A 27988-nucleotide genomic window follows, 5' to 3' on the forward strand; every position below is an offset into this window, starting at 1 on the left:
GGAGGGCTCAGCAAACCCAGCACAAGTAAGGAGGACAGTAGTGGAAGCCCAGCTCTGTGCCAGGCTCACCAGCCCCCAGTGTTCTCCCCACTTTTGGTGCCCGGCATTGGTGGTGCTGCACTGGGAAGCTGCTCACCAGCCCGTGGCCAAACCACCCACGGTGGGGGAGGATTTGCCACGATGCTGCCCCAGCTTTGGGGACACTGAGGTTGGGACTGGGGCCAGTGGGGATGCTGGGGTTGGAGCTGGGGGGGAGGTCAGGAGTGAGGTTGTAAGCACTGAGGCAGGTGGACAATGGGCCTGGGGACACTGGGGGGGGTCATGGGGACACCAGAACAGGGTGACACTGGAGACACTGAAACAAGGTGGTACTTCCAGACAGAAAGCAGGAGGGGAAAAAAAAAAAAAAAGAAAATAAAAGGGGGCAAAGGGAAAAAAAAAGAAAAAGAAGAAGGAAAAAGGAAGGGGGGGGGGAGGGGGCAAGGAAAAAATAAAGGAAAAAAAAGAGGGGGGAAAGCAAAAAGCAGAGAGCAAAAATATCGAAGCTGAAGGCTGCAGACTGTCTGCCTAATAAAAATCACACCCGGGAAGGGCCCATATTGGAGGGGATCACAGTTTGCCGAGGTGCTAATTTATTCTCCCCGGCTCGGGGGGGCGCGGGGAGCATCACGTTGCTGTGAGCTGGGAGCTGTGACGGCAGCGAGCTGTGCAGAATTCCTTTGTTGTGGGCAGAGAGGAGGGGACGTGGAGCTCGGCCCCGGCACTGGGCTCCTGCTGCAGCCACGCAGCTCTCCTGCCCCCTCCCAGTCCCACACCCAGTATGGGGGACCCTCGGTGGACACCCCCTTGCCCCGCTGGGGTGGTGAAGGCATCGTGGCGCTGGGAGGGAGGTGGGTGATGGGGGGGGGGTGTTGGTTGGGGGGTCAGAGATGAGCCCTGAGAGGGGGGCACGGTGGGTAGGGGGGCACGGTGGGTGGGTGGGCACTGGAAGGCTCTGTGTATGCTGGTGGCACTGGGGACCGAAGTGACCTGTGGGGACAGCAGCGGTCACAGGGGCTGCACCCCGGGTCTAGGGCAGCTTGGGGCACCCCCAGGGCTGAGGCAGCACCGGGGAGGGAGGGGGCGCCCATGTCCTGCTGCATGCTGGCTGGGGGGGGGTCAGCCAGCGTCCCCCTGCTCCCCTCTCGGCCATCCCCATCTGGTGTCCCCCGCTCTACTGTCCCAAATGTCCCTTCTGCCCTGTGGGGACACCTGGGGGCCGCAGCCATCCCTGTCCCACCCCGTGGCTCAGGTTGGGGTGAGAGGAGACCCCAAAAGCGGCCGGGGTGTCCCGGGCCCCAGTGGGCTGTGAGGAACGAAGCTGGATTTCAGCTGGAGCTAATCACCAGTCACGGATCTGCATATTCATGAGGCAGATGAATTATTCATGAGGTGACAGCTAGTGACAGATGTGAAAATGTTCGCCCGGCGTGGGGGGGGGCGGCTGCGCCCCGACGTTATTTTAGATTCCTCTCCTCTGCCGTCCCCCCCACTTGGGGCTGGGGGACACTGATGACAGGGACACGGGTGCCAGGGACATGCTCCTGCCTGGCACTGGTGACATCGCCGTGCCTTGCACCCATGGCATCATCCTGGCTGCCGAGAGGGAAACCCCCACCCGGTGAAATTCATTCCCTTGGGCTCGTAGTGGCACTGGGCAGTGCCAACTCCCAGTGCCACCCTCCTCACCTTGCTGTCACCGCTTGGCACAGTGATGCCCAGCACGGCTGAGCTTCCGTGGGGACCTGGCCAGATCCTGACCCAGCAGAATGGTGCTGATGGTGCTTCCCCAGCCTGGCACAGAGGCTGGTGGTGCTTCCCCAGCCTGGCACAGAGGCTGGTGGTGCTGAGCCATGCTGGCAGCTGCATCCCCTTGCCTGCAGTGTGAAGCCAGGGCCGGTCCTGGTGGTGCCATGCGGCTGGGACTCAGCCGTGCCAGCCCGGGGCTGCCTCATCAGAGCTACCAGAGCTGGGTTGTGGGTGAGCGGAGCAGGAGGAGGTGGGAAGGAGCTGGTCTCAGTGACCAAGGCAGCGCCGAGGCCGTGAGGCTGCTGCCTGGCACAGCGTGGGGGTCCTCGCGTGGGGGTCCTCTCGTGGGGGGCACTGTGTGTGGTGGCACTGGCAGGGCTGGTAGCTGCTGCGACACTTCTCCTGACCTTGGGATAAACTTTTTGCTGGCTCAGCACAGTGCAGGGCTCAGCGGAGGCAGCAGCTGGGGTGGGATAAGGGGCTGGGGGCGTGCAGTGAGGGGATGGGGGGCTGGTGAGGGGCTGGTGGGCACAGAGCACGGTGAGGAACCTTCTATTGTCACTGCAGTGCCAGCAGGGCCGTGCTTTGAGGGCAGGGGTGCCCCAAAGAATCATCAGGCTGGGCCTGTGTGTCCGGTCCCTGAGCTGGGGGGAGCTCAGGACCACCCCCCCAGCCCGCAGCCTGCAGTCCCCAAGGGGGCGCGGGGGCTGTCCTCAGGGCTGAGCCCTTCCCAGCGCGGCTCCGGCTCTGCTGCGAAAGCAAAGCTGCAGAACTGCTGATGGCAGGAGAGGCGACAGAGCAGGGTGAGCTGCACAGCCCTGTGCCCCCCCAGCCCTCAGCCCCCTGCCCCAAGCCCCCCAGCTGCTTTCTGACAGCATCCACTCTCCTGGTGATGCCAACCTGGGGTGTCACCAGTGGGGTCGAGGACCATGGTCTCATTCCTCCCTCCATCCCTCCTTCCATCCCTCCTTCCATCCCTCCTTCCATCCCTCCTTCCATCCCTCCTTCCATCCCTCCTTCCATCCCTCCTTCCATCCCTCCTTCCATCCCTCCCTCCATCCCTCTCTCCACCCCTAGCATGCCCTGCACACAGCTCCACAGCAGGCTGGGATGGTTGCCTGGTGGTTTTTCAAGCCCAAAGAGCAACTTCCCTGTTTAACATTTAAATAAACTCGAGGCTGTTTGCTCAGCCAGGACCTGTTTCCAGCACAGCAGCTCTGGGTAAACAGCTGAGAGCTCCCAGGAGTGCTTCATTCTCTGGCTCCTTGGGAGCTCTCCTGGATCCCTTCAGCTCCTTGCTTCATCCCACCACACATCCTCCTCGTGGTCATGAGGATGTGGCCTCGAAGTTTGGGGCATTCTGCCCCAGGGCTGAATGTTTTGGATGTTCCAATTCCATACCCACCACCCCTACCCTGACCCCATCACCCCCATCCTGACCCCACCACCCCTACCCTGACCCCATCACCCCCATCCTGACCCCACCACCCCTACCCTGACCCCACCACCCCTACCCTGACCCAACCACCCCCATCCTGACCCCACCACCCCCACCCTGACCCCACCACCCCCATCCTGACCCCACCACCCCTACCCTGACCCCACCACCCCCATCCTGACCCCACCACCCCATCCTGACCCCACCACCCCTACCCTGACCCCACCACCCCTACCCTGATCCCATCACCCCCATCCTGACCCCACCACCCCTACCTGACCCAACCACCCCCATCCTGACCCCACCACCCCCACCTGACCCCACCACCCCTACCCTGACCCCACCACCCCCATCCTGACCCCATCACCCCCATCCTGACCCCACCACCCCCACCCTGACCCCATCACCCCTCTCTGGTGCTGATGGTTTGTACTGGGAGAGCTCCTGACACCCCAGAAGTCAAAGTCAGGATTTCCATGGAGGGAAGCTGGAACTCTCCAAGTCCAACCATACCAAGCAATTTATTCCCCTTCCCACCCCCCCAGTAGTGGGAAAAACAGGGAAAGGTTTGGTGCTGCCAAATCCACAAGCCAGGAAGGGGGAATTCCCTTTCTGGAGCATCTCAGAGCAGGGAAGATGGAGCTGCCATGGTCCTGATCCAGGGTTTTTTGGGCTCTCAGGGAATGTGGCTGGGCAAGGGCACCCCAGGAATTTCCCTGGGGTTGGGCTCAGGTCACCTCATCCTTTATCAGCAGCTGGTTTAGGGGCAGGAAGCTCCATGGAGCTGCTTGCAGGAGGGAAGGGACTGCAAACACTTTCTTCTCCAGAAGAAAGAAGACAAAAGCCAGCTCCTGCCCCCCTCCCAAAGCCCTTTTCCAGCATGGAACACAGGGGGTGGGGGGTGTCTCCTTTTTTTTTTTCCTCACAGTTTTGCTCTTTCTTGCTATTTTTGTCCCATAAAAGCAGAAGGGACAGAGCAAGACATCAAGGGCTGGAAAATGGAGCATCAGGGGTGGGGTTGAGCTGAAGCCTCTGCTCCAGGAAGCTGGGATAGGGATGGAAGGCTCCTGGCGTGTCCCCTGCCAAAGCTGAGTGCTCCCCAGTTTGCTGGGCTGGGGACAGGGCCGGGCTGATGTCAGAGCTGGGGGCAGCTGGATGCTGCAGTGGGGACCAGCAACTCCCAGTATGGGATCTGCTGAGCCTGGGTCTGGTTCAAGCTCGTGGCCATGTGGTGCTGAGCTCCAGCATGGCCCCAGTTGGGATTTGGGGCTGCTGGTGGCATCCCTACTGCCCCTGCTTGGGTGGTTGAGCAGCACAGGGTGCTGGAGCCTGGGTAAAATCACAGACAAAGCCCAAGAGGGGCTGGGGTTGTGGTGGGAATTGGGTGATGGCTGTGCCCATGCTGGGTGATGGATGTGGTGGGACCTGGGTGCTTCCAGCCTGGGATGCTGTGGGGTGTGCCACCTCCAATGGGTGCCAGGATGTCACTGTGGGTGGCACTGGTGGCTGGAGACACCTATGGGATGGCTGAGGGACACCTCAGTGGAATGGCTGAGGGCTTGGTGGGTCAAGGGGTGGCACAACACCCTCCATCCCCACCCAACAGGAGCTTCATGCCAAGGGTGAAGCCAAACTCTCTCCAGGCTGCCAGCACCTCGCTCAGCAGGGCTCATCCTGCTGGGGGGAGGCTGGGGTCAGCCTGTGGTGGTCCCATGGTGACTTTTGTCCCCAAAGAAGCAGGGAGTGGGTGAGCCACAGCCTCCAGCCCTGCTCCTTGCTCTCCCTGCAGGTCAAGGATGGTCCATGTGATGGGGGATGCCGGCTGCTGGCTCCTGCTTGGGCTCTCCCTGCTCCCCATCGCTGCCCTGGGTAAGTGAAGAGCAGCAAAGGCTGAGCTGTCAGCCCTGACAGGCAGTGGGGGTCAGGCACACACGGGGGAGGGCTCAAGCTGCAGATCCCTCCCCTCCCTACTCTGGGCTGCAGAGGATTAGTGAGGGAGAAGCCCCCCAGGCGACCTTGGACCCCCCCCACCCCCTGTGCTGGGCTCCCTGTAGAGGCAAAGACCTTAAATCCTTAATCCTGCTGCCAGCACCCCCAGACTCCTCCCTGCCAGGCAGCTGACCCCCCCCCCCCCCCGGGGATTTGTCTCAGGGTGGGGGCATTTCAGCATCCTGCTGCATGCAGGGGGGGCTTTGGGACCCCTCCCACCGTGGTGCCTCATGTGTCTCCTGGTGAGCAAAGGGCTTGGAGTGTGATGGAGGATGGGGGGAAGGTGCCAGGGGGGAATTAGTCGCTGTCCCCCATCCCCAGCTGGCTGAGCTCTGCAGGGGGCACCCCCGCGACCCCCCCCAAGGCAGGGAGAGCTGTGGCACAGAGTGGGGGGGCGCTGGGAGGTGGTGTTCTGAGGCTGGTGGGATTTGCTGCAGTGGAATCCTGGGGCAGGATTAGTGCAGGAGGAGGAGGAGGTCATGGTGGCCACCATGCTGTATCCCACCCTGGGGATGGTTTTCTGCTGGGGCCACAGGGCATGGATGGCACCAAGTGGTTGGGGAGGGCGTGGGCAGTGCTAATAGCTCCCAGTGGGGCACCCATGGGTGCAGAGCAGTGGCTACAGCCTGGCAGCATCTGTGGGAGGGCCTGGAGGACTTGGGGCTCTTCAGCCTGGAGAAGAGAAGGCTCCAGGGAGACCTTAGAGCTGCCTTCCAGTACCTGAAGGGGCTCCAGGAGAGCTGGGGAGGGACTTTGGACAAGGGAGTGCCAGGGTGAGGGACAATGGCTTTGAGGTGGCAGAGGGGAGAATGAGAGTGGAGATGAGGAAGAAATTCTTGAGTGAGGGTGGGGAGAGACTGGCACAGGTTGCCCAGGGAGGCTGTGGATCCCTGGAGGTGTTCAAGGCCAGGCTGGATGAGGCCTTGAGCAAGCTGGGCTGGTTGGCACTGGGTGATCTCTGAGGTCCCTTCCACCCCAGCCCTTTCTGTGCCTCTCTGCCCCTATGCTCTCTGCAGGCTCTCAGGCCGATGGGAAGGTGATCCACATCAACAGGGTGCAGCACCAAGCCGTGCGAGTGGGGCTGGGGGAGCCTGTGGCCCTGCCCTGCCTCTTCTTACTCCACCCCTCCGCCTCGCTGGGGCCCAACGAGCCCCCAGACCCACCCCGCGTCAAATGGAGCAAGGTGCGCTCGGCCAGCGGCCAGAGGGAGGACATCCCCATCCTGGTGGCCAAGGACAACGTCGTCAAGGTGGTGAAAGCCTACGAGGGCAGAGTGTCGCTGCCCGGCTACCCCCGGGACCGCTCCAATGCCACCCTGCTGCTGCGCTCCGCCCGCGCCAGCGACGCGGGGCTGTACCGCTGCGAGGTGGTGGCCGGCATCGAGGATGAGCAGGACCTGCTGCCCCTCGACGTGACTGGTGAGCCTGGCACCGCGCCGCGGGGGTGGCACTGCCGGCAGGGCTGCGGGGGCACTGCAGATACCGTGGTGGGGGTGCCTGCGTGGGTGTGCACCCCATGTGCTCCATGCAAACGCTGCCTGCACCCCCTGCGAGCCCTGCACCCCCTGCGAGCCCTGCACCCCCTGTGAGCCCTGCGAGCTCTGCATCCCATACGAACCCTGCACCCCCTGCAAGCCCTGCACCCCCTGTGAGCCCTGCATCCCCTGCACACACACCCTGTGCTTCATGCACCATCTCCAAGCTATGCAAACTCAGCACCCATGCCTCCTATGCAAGCCTTGCATCTCATACATACCCTGTGCCCCATGTACTTCATGCATCCCATGTTAGCTGGGCACCCCATGCACCCCCTGCACCTCTTTACCCCATGTGCCCCATGCACCCTGTGCAAGGCCTGCACCTTGTACAAGCTTTCCATCCCATGCACCCCATACATTTCTGCACCCCATGCATTTCTGCACCCCATGCAATCGTTCACCCCATGCACCCTCTCCGATCCATGCGAGCCCTGTGCCACCCTCTGCCCTCCTCCCAGGCGTCGTCTTCCACTACCGGCCCGCGGGTGCCCGCTACGCACTGCCCTTCGCCGCTGCCCGCCGCGCCTGCCAGGACAACTCTGCCACCATCGCCTCCCCCCAGCACCTCCAGGCTGCCTTTGAGGATGGCTATGACAACTGTGATGCAGGCTGGCTGGCAGACCAGACTGTGAGGTGAGCCTGTGGCATGGGCAGGGGGCTGGACGACCCTTCAGCGGGCACGGCTGTGGTGCTGAGTGCCTGCTGTGCCCCTCTGTGGCAGGTATCCTATCACCCTGTCCCGGCCTGGCTGCTATGGAGACCGCAACAGCCTGCCTGGCGTGCGCAGCTATGGGCACAGGGAGCCCCAGGAGGAGTACGACGTCTACTGCTACGCCCGGGAGCTGCGAGGCAAGGGGTGCCAGGCTGTCTGGGTGCCAGACTGGGTGGGTGCCCTGGGGGTGCCAGGGCAAAGGCTGTGGTCAGGAGCGTGGATATCTCCGTGTGTATCTCTAATATCAGGTGATAGGAGGAGAGGAAATGGCCTGAAATTGTGCCAGGGGAGGGTTGGGCTGGAGATAAGGAAAGATTTCTTGGGTGCAAGAGTGGTCAGGGATTGGCATAGGCTGCCCAGGGAGGTGGTGGAGTCACCATCCCTGGAGGGGTTCAAGAAAGGTGTGGCCATAGCCATGGTTTGGTGGCTGTGGTGGTGCTGGGCTGTTGGTTGGACTGGGTGACCTCAGAGATCTTTTCCAACCCAAACAATTCCATGATTCTCTTCCATGATTCCTGCCCACCATGGTTTGGTGACTCCACCACCTCCCTGTGCTTCACAGAGAGATCTCCACCAAACACCACTCAGCCCCAAGCCATTGGGGTCACCACATCCTGCCACTCCCCTGCCCCCAACGGGCTCTGCTCTCTCACAGGGACAGTGTTTTATGCCACCGTGCCAGGGCGCTTCACCTGGCAGGGAGCCCGGAGGCACTGCCGGAGCCGGGGAGCTTCGCTAGCCACCACCGGGCAGCTCTACCTGGCCTGGCACGGTGGCCTGGACCAGTGTGACCCAGGCTGGCTGGCAGATGGCAGCGTTCGCTACCCCATCAGGACCCCCCGCAGGAAATGCGGCGGCGAAGCCTCGGGGGTCAGGACCCTCTACCAGTTCCCCAACCGCACTGGGTTCCCCCCTGCCACCTCCAGATTCGATGCCTACTGCTATAAAGGTAAGAGGGACCAGCTGTGATGCCAGCATTGCCATTCCTCCCCCCTCTCAGCCTCCCCCCACCCCCAGCCCGTCTTCCCTTGGGAATCGGTGGGCATGGCCGGGAAAATTGCTGTGGATGAATAATTAATTGGGGAATTAATGAGATAAATGAGGAGAGCTGCGCTGGGAAGGGAGCCCAGCTCCATGCACCACTCTGGGATGGAGTGAGGCTGGGCAGGGTGCAGTGCGTGGTACGGAGCTCTGGGGTGGGATGTGGGTCCCTGCTCGTGCCCAGATGGCAGTCCTGCCCCTCGGCCCCGCCGCTGGCACAGCTGATGCCTGCGGTCTCACCTCAGCGCACACAGCCGCGGGGCAGAGCAAGCAGGAGGAGCCTGTGCTGCCCATGCCGGATCCACTGGGCAGTGACAACGTCTTGGTGGAGCACGGAGAGGACCTGGGCACGTCGGGGGACACCCGGGACACCCCGCGTGACCGCTACGGCCTCTCGCCACAGCCGGAGCCCGCAGGGTTGGGCGGGGACGAGGACGAGCAGCTGCGGCTGGCCAGTGGCAGCCCTGCAGCACCGCTTGGTGACCTCCCCGGGGCTGCACCCTCAGCAGCAGCTCACGGTCTGGGGGTGGGCGATGGCACCTCCCTGCCTCCCACCACCACCTCCTCACCTGCATGGCCCCAAGAGGACGAAGTTCTCAACGTGGTGGACCAAGGACCGATGAGCTCCTGGCAGGATCCATCCAGCACCAGCGCAGCACAGATGGTAGAAGAAGATCTTGACCTTGAGGAGCCTCCAGCTGACCTCCTGCCACAGTCCCAAAGCCCAGCTCAGGAGCACATCACCAGCTCACCACCAGCACCGCCTGAGCTGGGGATAGTCCCCAGCACGACAGCAGAGACCCCCAGCACGACAGCAGAGACGCCCAGCACGACAGCAGAGGCGCCCAGCACGACAGCAGAGGCGCCCAGCACGGCGGCTGCGAGCTCCCACCCCCCGCGGAGGAGCAGCTACCCCGGGCTCAACGGGCGCTACTTCCAGCTGCTGAGCCGGGACCCACCGGTGGCAGCCAGAGACCCCACGGTGACGGCCAGGGGATCGGTGGGGACAGTCACTCAGGGTCCTGTTCTGGCCCTGGAGGTGAAGGAGTCTGCAGCCAACACAGTGGAGACTTGGAGCATCCCCCGGGCCGGCACCAAGAGCCCGTGGCGGGAGGGCATCTTCTTGCCCTCCAACACCGTGGAGGAGGGCGCCGGTAAGTGATGCCCCATAGCGGCTTGGGGGGATGCTAGTGGGGGTCTGCACCTGCTCAGGAACCCCACATGGCTGTGCCATCTCTTGCAGAGCTGATGGCACCGGCTGCCGCCCCGGTGTCCCCCTCTCTGCAGGCGCCTGCCTGGAGGGACTCACCGCGGTGGAGCCCCCGCATAGCCCCCCGCAATCCTGAGGGACCCGCGCGGACGTCCCCTTCGCTGCCCCCATCCCTGTCTGCCCCCACGGCTCCCCACGGTGCCCCCAGCCACCGGGATGTGACTGCAGTCGAGGCTCAGCCTCACATCCCCAGCGCCCGTGGGGACTCCCCTCAGCCACCCGCGGATGCCACCGAGGACTTCTCCGGGGACGCCCCCTCCCAGCAGGACAGCAGCTCCACCCCGCCACGGCCACCGCTGCCCCCACTGCCCCCGGCCCTGCTGGTGGCCGAGGGCCCTGAGATGGCCTCGCATCCCCGTGGTGACCAAGGTGACAGCAGCGGGACCCCGGGCTCGCTGGAGAGGCAGAGGAAAGCTCTGACCTTCTTCGACCCTGCCGGACCCTCTATGGGGCACCCCTCTACCCCCAGCCCCACCGAGGTGGCTGCTCCCCAGCGCCAGGGAGGGCTGACCCCCGCAGCTCCCCACGGAGCAGCCAAGCTGCCAGCTGAGCCCAGCCAAGAGCAGGCAGCAGGGTCTGGGGATGCTGGGAATGGCCAAGCCAAGCCAAGTGGTGAAGCAGCTGTGTCCCCCCAGGCATGGGATGTCCCCTCACCTCCGCCTCCCCCCACGGCCAGCGAGGTCACCTCCCAGGCCAGCGCTGAGCAGCTGGCAGAGGTGGAGGTGATGGAGCTGGCAGCTGAGGAAGGGTCCACAGGCTTTGCCCCGATGGCCCCGCAGCCCACCAGCCGCTCAGTACCGGGGCTGGGGGGAGCAGAACATCTCCTCCTACCCCCTCAAGTCCCTCACCAGCCTCTGGCCAGCCCTGGCCCCTCGAATGTCCCCAGCCACAAGGATGCATCTGCAGCCCCTGGTGAGGAAGATGCCTCTGGGGAGGCAAAGAGGGAAGAGTCCCCAGTGTCCCCCAGCTTGGCTACCCACAGCCCCTGGCCATCACCCACCGCCCCCCACCCATGGATGTCAGAGTCCCCGAGCACAGGGCTGCTCTTCGAGCTCTCCACAGTGGCTGAGCTGGGGGGGCTGGGGGTGTCCCCACTGCTGGATGCCGACAGCGGGAGCGGAGAGGAGCCAGGGATGGAGGAGAGGGAGCCACTGGTCTGGGCGGGCACCAGCAACACCACCCAGCATGGTGAGCAGATGGGCACAGGGAGGAGTGGGCTGGATTGGGGGAGGATGTCGAGGTTGACCCCCACCACTTTCAAAAGGTTGGCACAGCCTGGTGCTGACCCATGGGGACAGGGTTAGAGTGGAGGGGTTTTTCTGGGGGTGGTCTCTGCTTTTATCTAAATTAATTTAGTAGTGAGGAGTTTCCAGTGAGTGTGGTGGGCTGGGGGGGCGGGGAGACTGGTGGGAAAGCAGCCTCTGAAATTAATAATAATAATAATAACAATAATAATAATAATAATAATAATAATAATAATAATAATAACAATAACAATAATAATAATAATAATAATAATAATAATAATAATAATAATAATAATAATAGCAGCTGGAGAGGTGGCTGCTGGGGGGCACACGTGGCACACACTGCCTGGCACCCAGACAGCAAATACTTTCAGACCCATGGCTGGCTGACACCAGGGCAGATCCAAGCCCTGTGCCCCAGTGAGGAAGGGGGGTGGGTGCCACAGTGTCGCCAGCTCACTCAGAGTGCCCACTCCCACCCTCCAGCTCCAGCTGACCCCTGCCAGAACAACCCCTGCCTGCACGGTGGGACCTGCCGTGCCAACGGCACCGTCTGCGGCTGCGCCTGTGCCCCGGGGTTCACCGGGGAGAACTGCGAGATCGGTGAGACCCGGGAGCATCCCACGGGATGGGCAGGATCCGGCCCTGCCGGCGTGTGCCAGCGTGGCATGGGAGTGGGGCTGGCAACGGGGCCCTAAGTCCTGCTTAACGTCCCCATCCTTGGTCCCCACTGATGTCTCCATCCTTGGTCACTGCTGGCGCTGGTGCTGCCAGAGGGGATGATGGGCTGGGGGGGTGGGTGGGGGTCTCAGGGTGCCCACAGCTCTCCTTGTGCCCCCACAGACATCGATGACTGCCTGTCCAGCCCCTGCCAGAACGGTGCCACCTGCATCGATGAGGTCAACTCCTTCACCTGCCTCTGCCTGCCCAGCTACGGCGGCAGCCACTGCGAGAAAGGTGGGGATGGCAACCCCCCCATGTTCCCCCCCCGGATGTGTCACCACGGGGTCAGTGCGACCCTCATGGGGACACTGCCCAGCTCCTGCCCCCTTGGGGATGAGTGCAGGGAGCTGGGATGGGGACACAAGAATCCGTCCCCGCAGTGGGGAGCGGTTGGAGGCGCTCCAGGGCTGCTCCCCTTTGATGCCCCCACGGTCCCCATGGGCTGCTCCCCTTTGATGTCCCCACGGTCCCCATGTCCCCACAGACACGGAGGGCTGCGACCACAACTGGCACAAGTTCCAGGGCCACTGCTATCGGTACTTCTCCCGGCGGCGCTCCTGGGAGGAGGCGGAGCGGGACTGCCGCCGCCGTGCCGGACACCTCACCAGCATCCACTCGCAGGAGGAGCACAGCTTCATCACCGGTGCGGGCTGGGGGGGTGCGACACCCATCGCACAGCACCCAGGGGTGCTCTTCATGCCAGCCGTGGCTGCTTCTCTCCGCAGGCTTCGGGCACGAGAACACCTGGATAGGGCTCAACGACCGCATCGTGGAGCAGGACTTCCAGTGGACCGACAACACCGGCTTGGTGAGGGGCTGGGGGTGCGAGGCGGGGGTGGGCTGGGGGTGCAGGTCAAGGAGGGGGTTCAGAGGCTCTCACCCCTCTGCCCTGTGCCCCCAGCAATACGAGAACTGGAGGGAGAACCAACCTGACAACTTCTTTGCTGGCGGTGAGGACTGTGTGGTGCTGGTGTCCCACGAGATCGGCAAGTGGAACGATGTGCCCTGCAACTACAACCTGCCCTACATCTGCAAGAAAGGCACAGGTACCGCCTGCCCCGGCGTCCCCAGACCGCATCCCTGTCCCCAGCCTGCAGCTCCTGGCATCCTCACGCCACAGCCCCCACGATCTTCATCCCACAGACCCTTACATCCCCATCCTGCAACCCTCAGCACCTCCATCCTCATTCTGCAGCTCCCATTGTCCCTATCCTGCAGTCCCCAGCATTCCCATCCTCATCCCACAGCCCTCGCCATCCCCATCCCACATCCCAGAGCTCCTGGCATCCTCATCTCCATCGCAGCATTCCTATCTCACCATGCCCAGACTCCTCCTCATCCTCAGGAAGCCTCCCCCAGCCTCTCATCCAGGAGAGCTCCATCAGCTCATCCTTCATCCCCGTTTTCCTTTCCCCACAGCCAATTCTTCCCTCTCCACGTTTTAATTTGTTTGATTTGCCACCATTACAAACCATTAAGGTCCCATCCCTTATCTGGGAAGCGACATTAACCTCCTGCTGCTCCTCACCAGCCCGGAGCGTGCCTGCCTCTCTCCTGGCACCTTAACGAGGCACTCGCCCTGGTGAGGTCATTAATTAACTGAGTCAGTCCTGGGGAACACTTCACTCACTGCCACCCCCACGGAAGAAAGAACCCATCCTGAAGAACCCCAGGGTGGCAGCAGCAAGGTGCCCCCCTTGCCCCTTGCTGGTGACAAAGCAGGTGACAAGGGTTTGTGTGCCCCTCCCCCCAAGTGCTTTGTGGGCCCCCACCCGAGGTGCCAAACGCCTTCACGGTGGGGAAGAAGAAGGAGAAGTACCCCATCCACTCCAGCGTGCGCTACCAGTGCCAGGAGGGCTTCACCCAGCGCCACGTCCCCACCATCAAGTGCCACAGCACTGGCAAGTGGGACCGACCCAAAATCCTCTGCACAAAACGTGAGTGAGGGTGGAGGGGTCTGGAGTGTTTGGGATGGGCGGAGGGGAACCAAAACGCCGCTGGTGGGTTCCTGACCCCCACTGGGTCCCCTCCCTTCCCCCCCTGTTAGCCAGGCGGTCGCACCGAGCGCGGCGGCACCACCACCACCGGCACAGCCACCCCCACCACCAGCACCACCACCACAAACCCCGCAAGGAGCGGCGAAAACACCGCAAGCGCCTCCGGCTGGACTGGATGGAGGAGGGCCACTACTTCTAGAGCCGGGGGAGGAGGAAGCACAAAGGTCCCCAGCGGGATGTGGTGACATTTTCCACCCCCCTCCCGCCCCTCTCCTCCTCTTTTATAGCCCCTCCCCGCCCCACCCCCTTGGCTTTAGCTCCTAGGATTCCCGGCCCCGTAGGGAATAGGATCCGGAGGGGGCGGCTGCGTGTGCGTCCCCAGCCCTCCCTGCATGCCCCAAGCTCAGCCCCCCGCAACTCGGGGTCGAGCCCCCAGCCCTACACAGGGTTCTCCCCTCCCCGCCCCCCCCTCCCCCCCCATCCCTGCGTGGGGGCTGTTCCCCGGCTGAGCTCTGGTCCCCCCTCTCCAAACTGGGATGGGGGTTAATCTGCCAGCCCCCCACCTCCCACCCGGGCCATCGTCTCTCGCTGGCCGTGGGTGACTCTGTTTTTTAGCAGCCCCCTCCCACCCCATCTTCCTGCCCAGGCACCTGGGCTTCCCTGTGGCTGGCACAGGGTGGGGACATGATGCCACCGGGGCTGGTGTCCCCCTCTGCTGCCTGTTTTGGGGTTGGTTTCTCTCTTTTTTTGCCCCTCCCTCCCTTTTCGGTTGGTCGTGGGGTCCCCGTTGGAGTCGGTGTGTGTGTGTGTGTCCGGCGCTTCCTGATCTCTGCTGTTTGCGACGTGACTGCCGTGTCCCCAGCCCCCGCCCCCAGCCCCTGGCTCTCCCCACCCCACCCCCTGCCATTTCTGACTCTGCCTTTCTGTACTGCTGGACATTTTAATAAATTTTTTTAACAGTTGAGAGACTCCAACTCTGCTCTTTCCTGGGGGGGGGGCCTTGCCTCAGCCAGGCATTGCCACTACTCTCCAAGCAGGATTCTGAGGGGCTGGAACAGATGCAGAGAAGGGCAAGAAAGCTGGGGAAGGGTCTGGGGAACCAGGCTGGGGAGGAGCAGCTGGGGGAGCTGGGGGTGTTTAGTGTGGAGAAGAGGAGGCTGAGAGGAGACCTCATTGCTCTCTGCAGCTCCCTGAGAGGAGGTTGGAGCCAGGTCAGGGTTGGTCGCTTCTGCCAAGGAACAAGTGACAGGAGAAGAGGAAATGGCCTCAAGTTGCACCAGGGGAGGTTTACGTTGGACATTAGAAGAAACTTGTTCACTGAAAGGGCTCTCAAAGCCTGTCCCAGGGTGCCCAGGGAGGTGACTGAATCACCATCCCTGGAGGGGTTTCAAAGCCCCAGAGCTGTGGTGCTGAGGGCCATGTTTCAGCCCCAGCCTTGGGAGAGTTAGAGAATGGTTGGAGTAGATGATCTGGAAGGGCTTTTCCAATCCAAACCATTCCATGACTCTGTCTGCTTCCTCTCACCACCACTAAATGAATGCCCAGCAAAGCTGATCCCTCTCCCAGGCCTGTGCCAGCCCTGGTGCTAATGAATCACCCTGGTGATGTCCCTGGTGGTGTCACCCGTGGGGAGCAGCATGGCCACAGCTTCCCCTGCTAGCCCCACTCAGATGCTGATGAATTCATCATGGTTGCTGTCTGTGTTCAGCAGGGGTGCAGGGGCTGCAGCCCCCATCCTGGCTGCCATCCATCAGTGTGTTAGCTCCTGACACCCACAGTCCCCACTGTCCCCTCCCAGAGGTCATGGTGGCCAGAAGTGTCACATCCCAGCAGCTATTTATTGTCACCAGCACTGGCAGACACTGAAGGTGATGAATGGCCAGGGCTCAGATGCACCAGGCCTGGAGGAGCCCCCAACCCCTTTGGCGTGGGGGACCCTGGGGTTGTGCTGTCCTCACAGTGGCTCCTGGTCACTGCCAGCTCTGTGGTGCCCAGAGGTGGCTCTCCTGATGCTGCTCCTTGGATCTGGTCCTGATAACTCCGAGAGGATGCTGCAGCTGGGATGCTCCCAATACACCCAGCTCCACCTGTGAGGGTGGGCACAGTGGGGCCAGGGATGGGGGGCTCTGAAGGGCTTTTGGGGGCAGACCCATGGCACAAAGTCTCTTAGGCACTCAAGATGCCCCTTGAGGTTGGCAGCAGCAAAGGAGACACAGAGCCCAGCTCAGCTCTCACAAGCAGCTGAAGCTTTTATTTCATCTACGTCCAGCTCGCGAGCGCCAGGGCTGCAGAAGCCTCGGGATGGTGCCCAGCCAGGTGGGCACAGGGGATGGTGCCCAGCCACCACCTTCCTGGCCATGGTGTCGGCAGCTTCTGCCCCAAGCCAAGCGTGAAGGAGCTGCCCCAGCCCTAGCAGGGCAGCGTGTGGCCCCTTGGCTCACCCAGCACCAGCCCCACGGGGTGGCAAGCAGCTGCATACGGGTGCTGGAGGGGCTGTGGGTGCTCCCCCAGTCACCCAGGTCGAATGAAGCCAAGCCTGGTGCCCCTATCCCTCACCCTAAAGCCTGCCCAGTGCCAAGGTGGGAGTTTGGGCACGAAGGGGAAGTCCGTGGCAGGTCAGCTCCCCTGCAGAGACCTGCTGCCCCCACCATGCTGGTTGCCCATGGCAGCTCCTGGAGGGGCTTGGTGCTGCATGGCCCCAGGGAGAGTGCAGACCTAGGGGGAGGACATCGAGGTGCAGGGGGAGGGTCTCAAGCCTGCTTAGCTCCGGGTGGGCTTTTAGCACATGCAAGACGCTGATTGAGAAGCAAGAACTGGAGTAAACTGGGAGCCAGCCCTGGATCCGAGCGCAGGCTCCTGAAGTCATTCCCCTCCCGCTGCCTCAGTTTCTCCAAGCGACCCCGGGCTTTGTCCACAGCCTGCGGCACCAGCACCACACGGGCACCACAGCAGGCACCACAGCGGGCACCACAGCGGGCACCTCTCCCAGTCCATCGCGGGGGCTGCCCGCAGCTCCCCACGCTGCCACGTCCCAGCAGGCAGCCACGCCGGGGAGCCCAGCACAGGGGCGAGGGTAGGATGATGTCCCCCCTACAACCAAGTCTGGGGGGGAAGGGGGCGATTGCTCCCAGTAGAGAGAGAGCCTCACACACGATTGGGGTGCCCCGCACCGGCCAAGCCCTTCTCTGGGGGGGTCTCCGCAGCCGTTTTGAAGCAGTAGACCCCGAAGAGCTTGTACTTCTTGTCGGGGAAGCCCAGGTTGCGCACGCCGGGCTCGGCGCCGCCGCAGCGGGCGCGGGGGTTGACGATGGGGTAGCGAATGCTGCCGTCCTCCAGCCAGCCTGCCTCGCAGCGGTCCAGCAGCTGCAGCTTCCAGGCGGCGTACAGCTGCCCCACCTTGGCCACCGCCGCGCCGTTGTTCTTGCAGGCTTGCACCGCCTCCGGGTAGCTCAGCTTGCGGTAGGTCTTCAAGAAGTAGACTTTGCCTGGGGGGGAGTGGGAGAGAGAGGGAGGGAAGGAGGGAGAAGGGGAGGGAGGGAGGACACGAAGCAAGGAGTTGGGGAGAGGGGTTGGTGTTGGGGCATGTGGATGAGGTGTCCGAGTGGTGACACCGAGTTGGGGTGGGGGTTGGTTTGATGGTGAGGAAGGGTCTACAGAGTGCTCTGTGTGGGTTAGGTTGGTTCATAGAGGCAGAGCAGCATAGGATGGGTTGGGTTGGAAGGGACCTCAAGGATCATCCAGGGCCAGCCCTCACTGCCACGGGCAGGGACACCTACCCCTAGCCTCATCCAGCCAGTTGTGGTGCTGGCACCCGGACGGGGTGGGATGTGGTGCAAACCCTGTGACCCCCCACCTCCAGCACGTTTCTGGGGGGTGGAGTCGTGCAGGGGATCAGCTGGGCAGGCTTTGGGAAGGCACTGCCTTGGTGAGGGCAGATGGATGGGGGCTGCATGCAGTGGTTGGTGATGGCTCCTGGTGGTGATTCCAGCTGCTATTCATCCTGCTGCCACCATTAAACAAACATCAGCAGAGCCCCCCCAGCCCCCAGGCCCTGCCAGCCAGGAGGAATTTACAGAGCCCAGGAGCCTTCCTGGCTCCCATCTGTCTTGTGTGGCCCTGGCCTCATCCATCACCCAGCACGTTGGCTGCTGCAGCTACCTCCATCCCTTGCTCCTGCTTGGAGAGGATGTGGCTTGCTAAAACCAGGTGTCTCACCCCAAAAAGTGATGGGGCCAGATGCTGATCCTTGCTAGAACCCCACCTTGATGTGCTGGGGAAGCCAGGGAAGGGCCATGCAGCTGCATCCTGCTCCCCCTGGGTCACAGAGAGATGAATTCCTGGGGCTGGAAGGGATTTTTGAAGGTCACCCAGAGCTCTCCCCTGCAGCCAGCAGGGACAGGTGCAGACACAGCACTTCAGGACATGGTGTAGTGGTCATGGGGTGGTTGGACTTGACGATCATAGAATCATCATAGGATGGGTTGGGTTGGAAGGGACCTTAAAGCCTATCCAGTTCCAAACTCCCTGCCATGGGCAGGGACATCTCCCACTGTGTCAAGCTGCTGAAGGCCTCATCCAGCCTGGCCTTGAACACCTCCAGGGAGGAGGCAGCCACAGCTCCTCTGGACAACCTCTTCCAGTGCCTCACCACCTTCACAGCAAAAAACTTCCTCCTTACACCCGATCTAAATCTACCCTCTTCCAGTTTGCAGCCACGACCTTGGAGATCTTTCCCAAGCTTCATGACTGACCCCCAACTCAATCAGGTTGCTCAGAGCCCTATCAAGCCTCACCTTGAGTACCTCCACGGAGGTAGCCTCCCCTACTTCCCTGAGCACCCTCACAGTAAAGAACCTCTTGATGTCCGTCATCATGGGAACCTTCCCAACCTCCCCATCCCCAAAGAGGGGGAGCTGCATGCCTCAGTTCCCCCCCAGCCCCAAAGCCTTACCATTGAGGTTGGAGGTGAAGCAGAAGGCATCGTAGTGCTCACTCTCCTTGTGCCGGTAGCCATAGTTGCGAACTCCCACCGGAGTGTCCTTCCGGCCGCACTCCTCCCGAGGCCGGGAGATGGGATACTGCACGGAGCCATCCTCCAGCCAGCCTGCGTTGCACCAGTCCATGCCCTCCAGCCAGGCCTGGTGCAGCTGGTCGTGTGAGGCCAGGATGCCATCCTGCTCCAGGCATGCCTGCTGAGCCTCGTGGAAGTTCAGGGTGTAGCGCCCCAGGCGTGGGTGGTAGGGGAAGATCACACCTTGGGGGGTGGAAAGAGGAAGGGCTGGGCTGTGGGGTGGTATTTCTGCTATCCCATAATGATTGGGGTCACCAGCTCAAGGTAGTGGGAGTGCCTGTGCCCTACCAGCTGTGGGCTGGGGCGTGGCTGTAAAGCCCAGTGAGGACAAGCTGCTGTTGTGCCTGCTCGGGGAGTTTGGATGCTTCCAGGCTCGGTTCAGAACCATGTCCTGGTGATCCCACATGGGACATGGGGACACCCAAAGTGACAGAATCCCAGCATGGAGGGGTGGGAAGCTCTGGAGCTCACCCAGTCCAACTCCCTACCAAAGCAGGGCACCCACAGCAGCTTGCCCAGGAGCACAAGTGCCCAAGGGGGGTTGGAAGCTCTCCACACAAGGAGACTCCATAACCTCTCTGGGCAGCCTGCTCCAGGCCTCCAGCAGCCTCACACAAAAGAAGCTTCTCCTCCTGCTCAGATGGAACCTCCTGGGTTCCAGTCTGTGCCCCTTGCCCCTTGTCCTGTCACCAGTAAAAGAAGCCTGACCCCATGCTCCTGCCACCCACCCTTGAAGTGTGGATCAACATTGATCAGATCCTCTTCAGTCTGCTCTCCAGGCTCTCAGCCCCAGGTCCCTCAGCCTTTGATCAGCAGAGACATTCCAGTCCCCTCAGTGTCTTTGTAGCCCTTTCCTGTCCCCTCTCCAGCAGTTCCCTGTCCTTCTCGAACTGGGGAGCCCAGAACTGGACCTAGTTCTTCAGAATAGTCCTCACCAGGGCCAAGTAGAGGGAAAGAAGAACCTCCCTTGACCCGAGGGCTGCACTCTCCTTGATGCCCTGCAGGAGACCATCGACCCTCTTGGCCCCAGGGGCTCTCATATTCGCCAACGATCTGGCTGAAACTCATCCCCATCCCTCTCCATCCTGCCTGGCTCAGCCAGGCGGCTACCTTCCAGGTCCAGCTTGACCATGCCGGCGTCATCCTCCAGCTCGTTGGTGACCTCGCACTCGTAGCGGCCGTAGTCCTGCAGGGTGACGTTGCGGATGATGAGGGAGGCGTCCCCCAGGCCGTCCTCCTGCAGCGCCGTGCGCCCCCGGTAGCTGCCGAACGCCCTCCGAGCCTTCCCCAGAGCCACGAAGACGTCCACGAAGGCCATCGGCTCCGTCACTTTGGTCCACTTGAGGCGGATCTCGGCCGGGTCGTGGGCGGAGACGTCGTAGTGGTAGCGGCAGGGGAGGATGATGGTGCCGCCGCGGTGTGTCACCACCTTCCCCGGCGCCGTTTGCACCACCACGGCCCCGCTCTCACCCTCTGCCGGGGACACGGAACTCAGGGCACTGCCCGTGCCCGGTGCTGGCTCCACCTCCATCCCAGCCAGACCCAACACATGGGCAGGACCCGTGGCAGGGGCAAAGTCATGGGTGGTGCAGCTCAGGAGACCACTTTTGGGGTGAATTTCTCTCTTTTGGGGTGAATTTCTCACTTTTTGGGGGAGAATTTCCCTCTTTTGGGAGAATTTCCTTCTTTTGGGGACTTTGCAAACCCCGAGGACGGTTGGGTAGCTTCTGACCAGAGCAGGAGGGAACTGTAGATGTCCCACAGCCCCTTGTTGTGCTTTAATGGTTGTGAAACCAAACAGCCTGAGGGTTGCAGGACAGATTCCCCCATCCCACCCCATCCCATCCCATCCCATCCCACCCCATCCCATCCCATCCCATCCCATCCCATCCCATCCCACCCCATTGTCCTGTCCCATCCCATCCCGGGGGATCCATGCCAGCCCTGCACTGGGGACCCCCACCCCACTCACCCATCACGTGCACCACCTTCTTCCTCCCCCGGGTGCTGGGCAGCGCATCAGAGGCCAGGACACAGGCAAGGAGCAGCAGAGCTGCTGGGCAAGCAGCCCAAGGGCCTTGGGGACGCATCTGGGGGGGACAGCAAAGCCCCTGAGCACCTACTGGCCCTCCAGGGAGGGACCCCACAACTCTGCCTGACCCCCAGTTACATCATTCCCTCCTGATACTGGTGCCCACCCTGCATCCTGTGGTGCTGTCACCCCTTGTGAGGAAGCCCCACGCCCCATTTCCCACCCTGGGCAGGGAGGGGGGGATTGGGTCCTTGCCTGCTCCCCCAAGCACCCCAAGGACCTCCCCCTGAAGGCTGTGCCAAGGCTGAACTCCGTTTCACCTGCTCGGTTACAGTCCCCATGAATATTTCATGGCACCGCGGCGGGCTGGCTCTCCTGGCATGGTTCTGGCACCGCTGGCACAGCTGGAAACTGAGCTCTTGGCGGGGAGGGGGGGAGGGGGGCATGTCGGATGTGGCTGCTGGACCCCTCTGGACCCACCCCACCATCCCCCTTCCCTAGGGACAGCCAGAGGGAAAGGTGTCCCCCGAGGGACCGTGACCCCCTCACCCCCCGCTGAGCTCCATGTCCTCGGAGATTCCCCAGGACCCAGTCCAGGAGCCTGGATGTGGCCCCCCGCACCCTCTGCAGTGGGAATGAGACCCCCACACACCGCAGGGGTAGCGGGACAGCCCCTCCCGGGAGCACCGGGGACTGGTCGGGGGCAGAGGGACTGGGTAGGCCCACCCGGGGGTGTCAGTGCCCGATTGGGTGGCAGAGGGACAAGGGCAGCCCAACCCCGGGGGTCTTGGTGCCCAGTTAGGGTAATAGGGACCGGGACAGCCCCCTCTGGGGTCCCGGTGCCCGGACGGTGAGTAGAGGGGCTGTGACAGACAGTCCGGGGGTCCTGGTGCCCGGCCCCGGGGCAGAAGGACCGGAGCAAGCTCCCCGGTGGTCCTGGTGCCCGGTCAGAGTGCAGAGGAACCGGGGCAGCCCTCCTTGGGGTCCCGGTGCCCGGTTAGGGTCAGGGAAGCAAAACTGTCTCTCCGAGGGTCCCGGTGCCCGGTCGGGAGCAGAAGGACCGGGGCTGTCCCCGCAGTGGTGCCGGTGCCCGGTCGGGGCAGGGGGAGCGGTCAGCCCCGGCCCCCCCGCGGTGCGGTGTTGCAGTGCGGGACACTGCGGCGGCAGCCCCGGAGCTGCGGGACTCCGGTGGCCGGGAAGCGGCAGCGCAGCGCAGGGCGGGGGAGAACCGGCCCGGCCGCCGCTGCCGCCGCACCGGGAGCAGCCCCGGTGGGGGGTCCCGGTCACAAGGCAGCGAGCGGAGCCTCCGCAACTCTCCCAACCCCCGCTCCGCACTTACCCTGTGTCCGCCGGTGCCAGCCCACGGGAGGGGCCCGGCCGCAAGAGCGCTCCGGTGCCGCCGGTACCGCCGGTGCTGCCGGTGCGGCTCCGCGCAAGGGGCGGCACCGGGAGCTCGGCCCGGCCCTACCCCGGTTCCCCGCGCTGCGCAGGGCCGTCGGCTCGCCAAGGTCACCGGTCGGCTCGGCACCGGCCCCCGGTACTCCCCAGTACTGCCGGGACCCCTGGGAACCCGCGGAGTAAGAGGGGTTTTGCCGGTAAATCCCCCCCGGACCCTACAAGGGCAACCCCACCCTGCTGCCAGCACCCCTCGACCCATGGCACGCCCACCCATATGCACTCCCTGTCACCTTTGCGCCCCCTGCCCACCCGTGGGCATCCCCTGGCACACTCAGGGGCACCTCTTTCCCTGCCCATCCCTAGCAAGGGCAGCACAGGCAAAAGGAGACCCCCAGTGCCCCCAGCCTCTGCACCCCAAAAGCTAGGAGAGGACAAAGTCAGGAAGGGATGGAGTCAGGAACTGCCCCAGCCCCGGGCAGGGGGTGGGGGGATGTGGAGGAGCTTCGGGCACTGGCATGGGGGTGACCCCCGAGCTGGGGCAGGGGTTCAGCAGCCACAACTTTGCTCCTTTATTTTGTAAACAGTTTTCCTGACATGGTCCTTCTGGGGCAGGATGGGACCCCCACAGGCCCCAGAGACCCACTGGGAAAAGAGTCCACAGCTTCCACAGCCCCCCCCGACCAGTGACCTCCATCCTCACTCCCAGCCTGGGCACCACGGCTGCAGGGGTTCCCGTGCAGGGCACCCCCAAGGGCTTCTCCAGGTAGCCTTAAGGGACACTTTGGGGACCAGAGCATCCTTGGGGACATCTCCCCCAGCTGGGTCCCAACTGCTGCAGGGAGATGGGGGCCAGGCAGCAGCCCCCTGGGTTGGGCAGGGCACTGGTGCCACTGGTGTCACTGGTGTCACTGGTGTCACTGGTGCCACTGGTGCCACTGGTGTCACTGGTGTCATTGGTGTCACTGGTGTCACTGGTGCCACTGGTGTCACTGGTGTCATTGGTGCCACTGGTGTCACTGGTGTCATTGGTGTCATTGGTGTCATTGGTGTCACTGGTGCCACTGGTGTCACTGGTGCCAATGGTGCCACTGGTGCCACTGGTGCCACTGGTGCCACTGGTGTCATTGGTGTTTCTTGCTGAAGTGTGAGCTGGCAGGAGTGGAGGGCAGGAAGAACTCTGGGCAGAGCAGGCAGCGGAGGGCCAGGAGCTGAGGTGCCAGGGCGTAGAGGAGGTTGGAGAGGAGGAAGCTCCACCAGACGTCCTCGGGGGTCTGGTAGGGGAAGGGAGTGCGGCCGTGCAGTGAGGAGCCCACGTGGGAGAACTGAGCCTGGGGACACAGGGCAAGGGGGTGGCACTGGGAAGGATGCCCAGTGGTGCCCACCCAGGCACCAAAGGGTGTCCAGAGGAGCACACCTCCATGTCCTATCTACAGCTCCGCAGGTCCTGCAGACTATTTCTGTGCAACCAATCCCTGGATCCACTCAGATCCACCGAGGCCAAAGCAATTAGCGGGCAGCGGTGGTGGGAACTGCTCCACATGCGGCTGAGGGGGGGGTTCTGTGTGTCCCCCAGAGGCTCAGCCCTGTCCCCCCACTTGCTGGGACCAACCGTGGGATCATCCCTGGACTATCGGTGGGGTCCCGCTGGTGTCCCCCCAGGGATGGGTCACCGCCTACCTGCGCCACGGCGCCGGCGACCACCAAGCTCCAGTCGGGCAGCCAGGAGCAGCCAGGCAGCAGCAGTCCGTAGATGCCGAGGAGGAGGAAGGGGAGGAAGTAGAACAAGTAGATCAGCATCTGGGGGGACGCAGACACACACATGGAGAGGGTCACCCCAGCCTTGGCAGCACCAGGGGAGGTTCCAGCCCCATCTTAGCCCCCACTCACCTGCACTTTGGGGTAGGCGACAGGGTCCCGCAGGTAGGGCTCCTGCTGGTAGCCGTACTCGAAGCAGGAATCAGCCGGGCAGTCCAAAACCACCTGGAGATGTGGAAGTGGCCATGGGGCAGCCGCACCCCCCACACCCCTCCCCGGGACACCCCCAACCCCTGCAGGACCCCTGCGAGGGGCCCCAGCACTCACCATGCCCCTGAAGAAGGTGAAGGCAGCGGTGAGGAGCAGGAGCAGGATCAGCACCACGTCCAGGGGCCGCCGGTACAGAGGCTTCCCTTGCTCCTCTGCAATCTGGGGAGGGGGCAAACAGCTCGGTTTTGGGCTCTGCACCCCCTCATCCTGCCCCGGGAGTGGGGTAAGGCTCCCAGTGCAGATACCAGCCCCAGAGCCAGCTCCCAGTTCACCTTCTCCTGGCTGAGGCAGGGCAGGGCCTTGGGCTGCTGGAAGAGCCTCATCCCAGCCCAGATGGGGATGAGGAGGTAGGGCAGGTTGAGGAGGAAGCCAGGGCTGAGGTCGGAGCTGTATTTCCCTGGGGAAGGAGAGCACAGGGTGGGGGCACAGTGGGGTGGAGGCAGCCTGGAGGGATCAGCAAGGGCTGGACATGGAGTTGGATCTTGTTCCACGTTCCCATACCTAGCAGGTTCCCAAGGAGGAAGACTACGATGCTCATCAGCAGAGAGCCCAGCCAGAAGAGTCCCAGGCTCCTGTAGCTCTTCCTGCAGAGACAGTGGGGATCAGGCAGCTCTGCAGGCTCAGAGACCCTCCTCCTCCCCAAATCTGGGATCCTCCTCACCAATTTGGGACCCTCCTCACAATTTTAGGACCCCCCTCATGGTTTTGGGACCCTCCTCACGAATTTGGGACCCTCTTCATGAATTTGGGACCCTCTTCATGAATTTGGGACCCTCCTCATGGTTTTGGGACCCTTCTCACAAATCTGGGACCTTCCCACCCCCGAGAGCCCCTCCATGCCCTGCTGCCCACCCAGTGGTGCTCACCTCTGGCCGATGGCAGCGATCATGGCGAGGTAGAGCCCATAGTGGACGATGCCATCCCAGTAACAGGTCATGATGCCATGTGCTGTGCGCAGGTAGGGCTCACCCTGCCCGGTCAGAAGAGAGGAGGCCACATGGGGTGGGGGCAAGCACCTTCCCATGCCCCCTCCCCGCTGGCAGGCAGCTCCATGCGTGGACCCTCTGCAGCAGGAGCAGATCTGGGAGCTGGAGCAGCATCCCTGGGTGCATGGAGCTGGCACAGGGGACAGCCCAAGCCTGGTGGTACCTCTCTGACATAGACCTCCATGAAGCCAGAGATGAAGCCATCCTCCTCCAGAGAGATGATCAGGTCAACGATGGAGATGAAGGAGAGCACCACAAAGACTGGGGGACAGCCAGGCAGCTCTGGGCATGTCCCACAGCTCACCCCAAATCCCAGATCTCTGCCCCCTGCCCCACCATGGACCAATGCTCACACCCCGAGGGGAGCACTCACCACAGAATAGAGGGTTCTGGAAGTGGCTCACTCCAGTTACAAAGAAGATGATGAAGAAGAGGACGATGAGCACCAGCAGCTCTGTCAGCAGCAGGGCCAGTGGGGTGCTGCAGGACAGTGGGACAGCTTCAAGCAGCTGGGCATAGCTGGGGGGTGAAGCCTCATTTCCCCCCGTCCCTCCTTTGCCCCCCCCTGCCCAAAGAGACCTTTTGAGAAGTCTCTGCTCCAGCAGCAGGAGCAGCAGGATCAGGTCACAAGGGCCAGGGGGGTTTGGAAGCTCTGCACAGAAGGAGACTCCACAACCTCTCTGGACAGCTGCTGCAGGCCTCCAGCTGCCTCACACCAAAGAATTTTCTCCTTCTGCTCAGATGGAACCTCCTGGGTTGCAGTTTGTGCCCCTTGGCCCTTGTCCTCTCCCTGGGCACCACTGACAAAAGTCTGGCCCCAGCCTTCTGACACCCAGCCATGAAGTACTGCTCAGCACTGATCAGGGCCCCTCAGTCTGCTCTTCCCTGCCCTTCCTGAACTGGGGAGCCAGGAACCAGGGAGGTGCTGAGCACCTTCATGGTGGGGGACTGGGGCTGCCCCCCTGTGCCACACATTGTGCAATGAGCCCGGGCACCCTTTATGTGTCCAGTGCTGATAACAGGACCCAGCAGCCACCAAGGCAGCCAGGATCCCTCACAGCAAAGTCCCAGCTCCCAGAGGCCTTCCCAGGGACTCAGCCGGGGCAGGAGAACTGGGACTGAGACTCCCTGCCTGCCCCAGGCTGGACCCCAGGGCCAGCACAGCCCCAGCACCCTGTCCTGGATGCCATTCCTCCCTCCCTGGGTCCAGATGGGACCCAGGGGTCAGTCCTAGGTGGGATGGTTCCCACCCTCCTTGGACAGAGGCTTGTACTGGGTCAGACTGGATGCTTCACCCCAGCCTGAACTGGACCTAGACTCAGCATCCTGCCCTGGACGCTGCTCCCCCCTCCCCAGGTCTGGATGGGACCCAGTGGTCCACCTCGGGTGGGATAGTTCCTTGGACAGAGCCTTGTCCTGGGCCAAATTTGGTGCTCCCATCTCAGACCGGAGTCAGGATCCAGGACCCACCGGAGGACAGGACCCAGCAGCCTGCCCTGAGCCAGCCCTCAGCATCCCAGCCCCAGAGCTGTGCCCCAGGTCCCCAGAGCCTGGTCTCAGCCCCACACTCACTCGGCCAAGGCGGTCGCGCTGTTGACACCGAAGGCCACGGGGATGGCGAGCAGGGAGGGGGCCAACACCCCCGGCACGGCCGGGAGCTGCATCCCCGGCCCCGCTGCCGGAGCCGCCGGAGCCGCCGGACTTTGGCCCCGCTGGCAGCGGAGAGGCAGCGCCCTTAAAGCGCCAGAAGCAGCCGGGGGGAAGGTCCCGGGGGATGTAAGCAGGACCTGAATGCGACCATCTCCATCCCAGGATCTTTGCTGATCCCCTGAGCAGCCCCAGCGGCGCTGGGGGCTGTGCTGTGGGGATAGAACCACTCCAGAAGAGGTTTGAAAGCTCAGGCAATGGGGGGTCGGTGGTTTTCCTTCCCCCACAATCAACCCAGGAAACCTGAAGTCCTTGGAAGAGCCAGGAGGAAGACACAGCTCTTCAGATCTGAGAGAGGAAGAGCAAGGAGCAAAGCAGATGAAAGGCACCGGCTCAGCCCTGCCTTCAGGAATGGATTGGAGCCAGCAGAGCAGTAGCTTCCAGCTCTCTGTGTCCAGCTGGGAGCCCAGCGCTGCCCACACCTCCTCCTCTCATGCTCTCTGCAAAACACTTGGGCAGCTGAGGGTGATGGGATCCAGAGCAGCCCTGCAGGGAAGGACTGGTGGGTGAGAAGCTGGAGATGAGCCAGCACTGGGCACCCACAGCCTGGACTGCATCAGAAGCAGTGTGGCCAGAGATGGAGAGAGGGGATCCTGCTCCTCTGCTCTGCTGAGACCTCACCTGCAGTGCTGTGCCCAGATGTGGGGCCCTCAACGCAAGAAGGAGATAGAACTGATGGGGAGGGTCCAGAGGAGGCCACAAAGATGATCAGAGGGCTGCAGAACCTCCCCTGTTCAGCCTGGAGAAGGGAAGGCTCCAGGGAGACCCTAGAGCAGCCTTCCAGTAGCTGGAGGGGCTCCAGGAGAGCCGGGCAGAGGCTGCTTCCAAGGGCAGGCAGCAGCAGGACAAGGGGCAAGGGATTGAGAGTGGAGCAGGGGAGATCCAGCTTGGACATCAGGAAGAAGTTCTGCACCCTGGGGGTGCTGGAACACTGGAGCAGGTTGCCCAGGGAGGTGGTGGAGGCAGGGGGGTTGGACTGGCTAAACTTTGGGGGTCCCTTCCAGCTGGATGCATTTTGTGATTCTAT

At 62.8% G+C, this 27988-nt stretch overlaps 3 protein-coding genes across 3 annotated transcripts; 1 reads left to right on the forward strand and 2 right to left on the reverse strand.

The window, feature by feature from the left end:
- Positions 1 to 5022: 5022 nt before the first annotated feature.
- On the forward strand, positions 5023 to 13941 carry NCAN (neurocan). The gene is made up of 16 exons (XM_054396263.1): positions 5023 to 5095; positions 6232 to 6633; positions 7211 to 7385; positions 7474 to 7601; positions 8120 to 8413; positions 8760 to 9267; positions 9334 to 9659; positions 9749 to 10642; positions 10682 to 10963; positions 11509 to 11625; positions 11866 to 11979; positions 12230 to 12388; positions 12471 to 12553; positions 12647 to 12791; positions 13500 to 13682; positions 13793 to 13941. Exons 1-16 carry the CDS (start codon positions 5023 to 5025, stop codon positions 13939 to 13941), a joined length of 4032 nt encoding a protein of 1343 aa, XP_054252238.1.
- A 2945-nt stretch (positions 13942 to 16886) lies between these two features.
- HAPLN4 (hyaluronan and proteoglycan link protein 4) lies at positions 16887 to 20903 on the reverse strand. The gene is made up of 4 exons (XM_054396257.1): positions 20786 to 20903; positions 19924 to 20286; positions 18694 to 18996; positions 16887 to 17227 (listed from the first exon to the last, which is right to left on the reverse strand). The coding sequence occupies exons 1-4, from the start codon at positions 20901 to 20903 to the stop codon at positions 16887 to 16889; spliced, it is 1125 nt and encodes a 374-aa protein (XP_054252232.1).
- Positions 20904 to 23364: 2461 nt separating this feature from the next.
- TM6SF2 (transmembrane 6 superfamily member 2) lies at positions 23365 to 26918 on the reverse strand. Its single transcript, XM_054396201.1, has 10 exons — positions 26827 to 26918; positions 25628 to 25734; positions 25418 to 25515; positions 25135 to 25238; positions 24770 to 24852; positions 24541 to 24665; positions 24326 to 24427; positions 24131 to 24223; positions 23921 to 24040; positions 23365 to 23571 (listed from the first exon to the last, which is right to left on the reverse strand). Exons 1-10 carry the CDS (start codon positions 26916 to 26918, stop codon positions 23365 to 23367), a joined length of 1131 nt encoding a protein of 376 aa, XP_054252176.1.
- Positions 26919 to 27988: the final 1070 nt, after the last annotated feature.

This window comes from Indicator indicator, chromosome 36 (genome assembly GCF_027791375.1).
Source record: "Indicator indicator isolate 239-I01 chromosome 36, UM_Iind_1.1, whole genome shotgun sequence".
NCBI lineage: Eukaryota > Metazoa > Chordata > Aves > Piciformes > Indicatoridae > Indicator > Indicator indicator.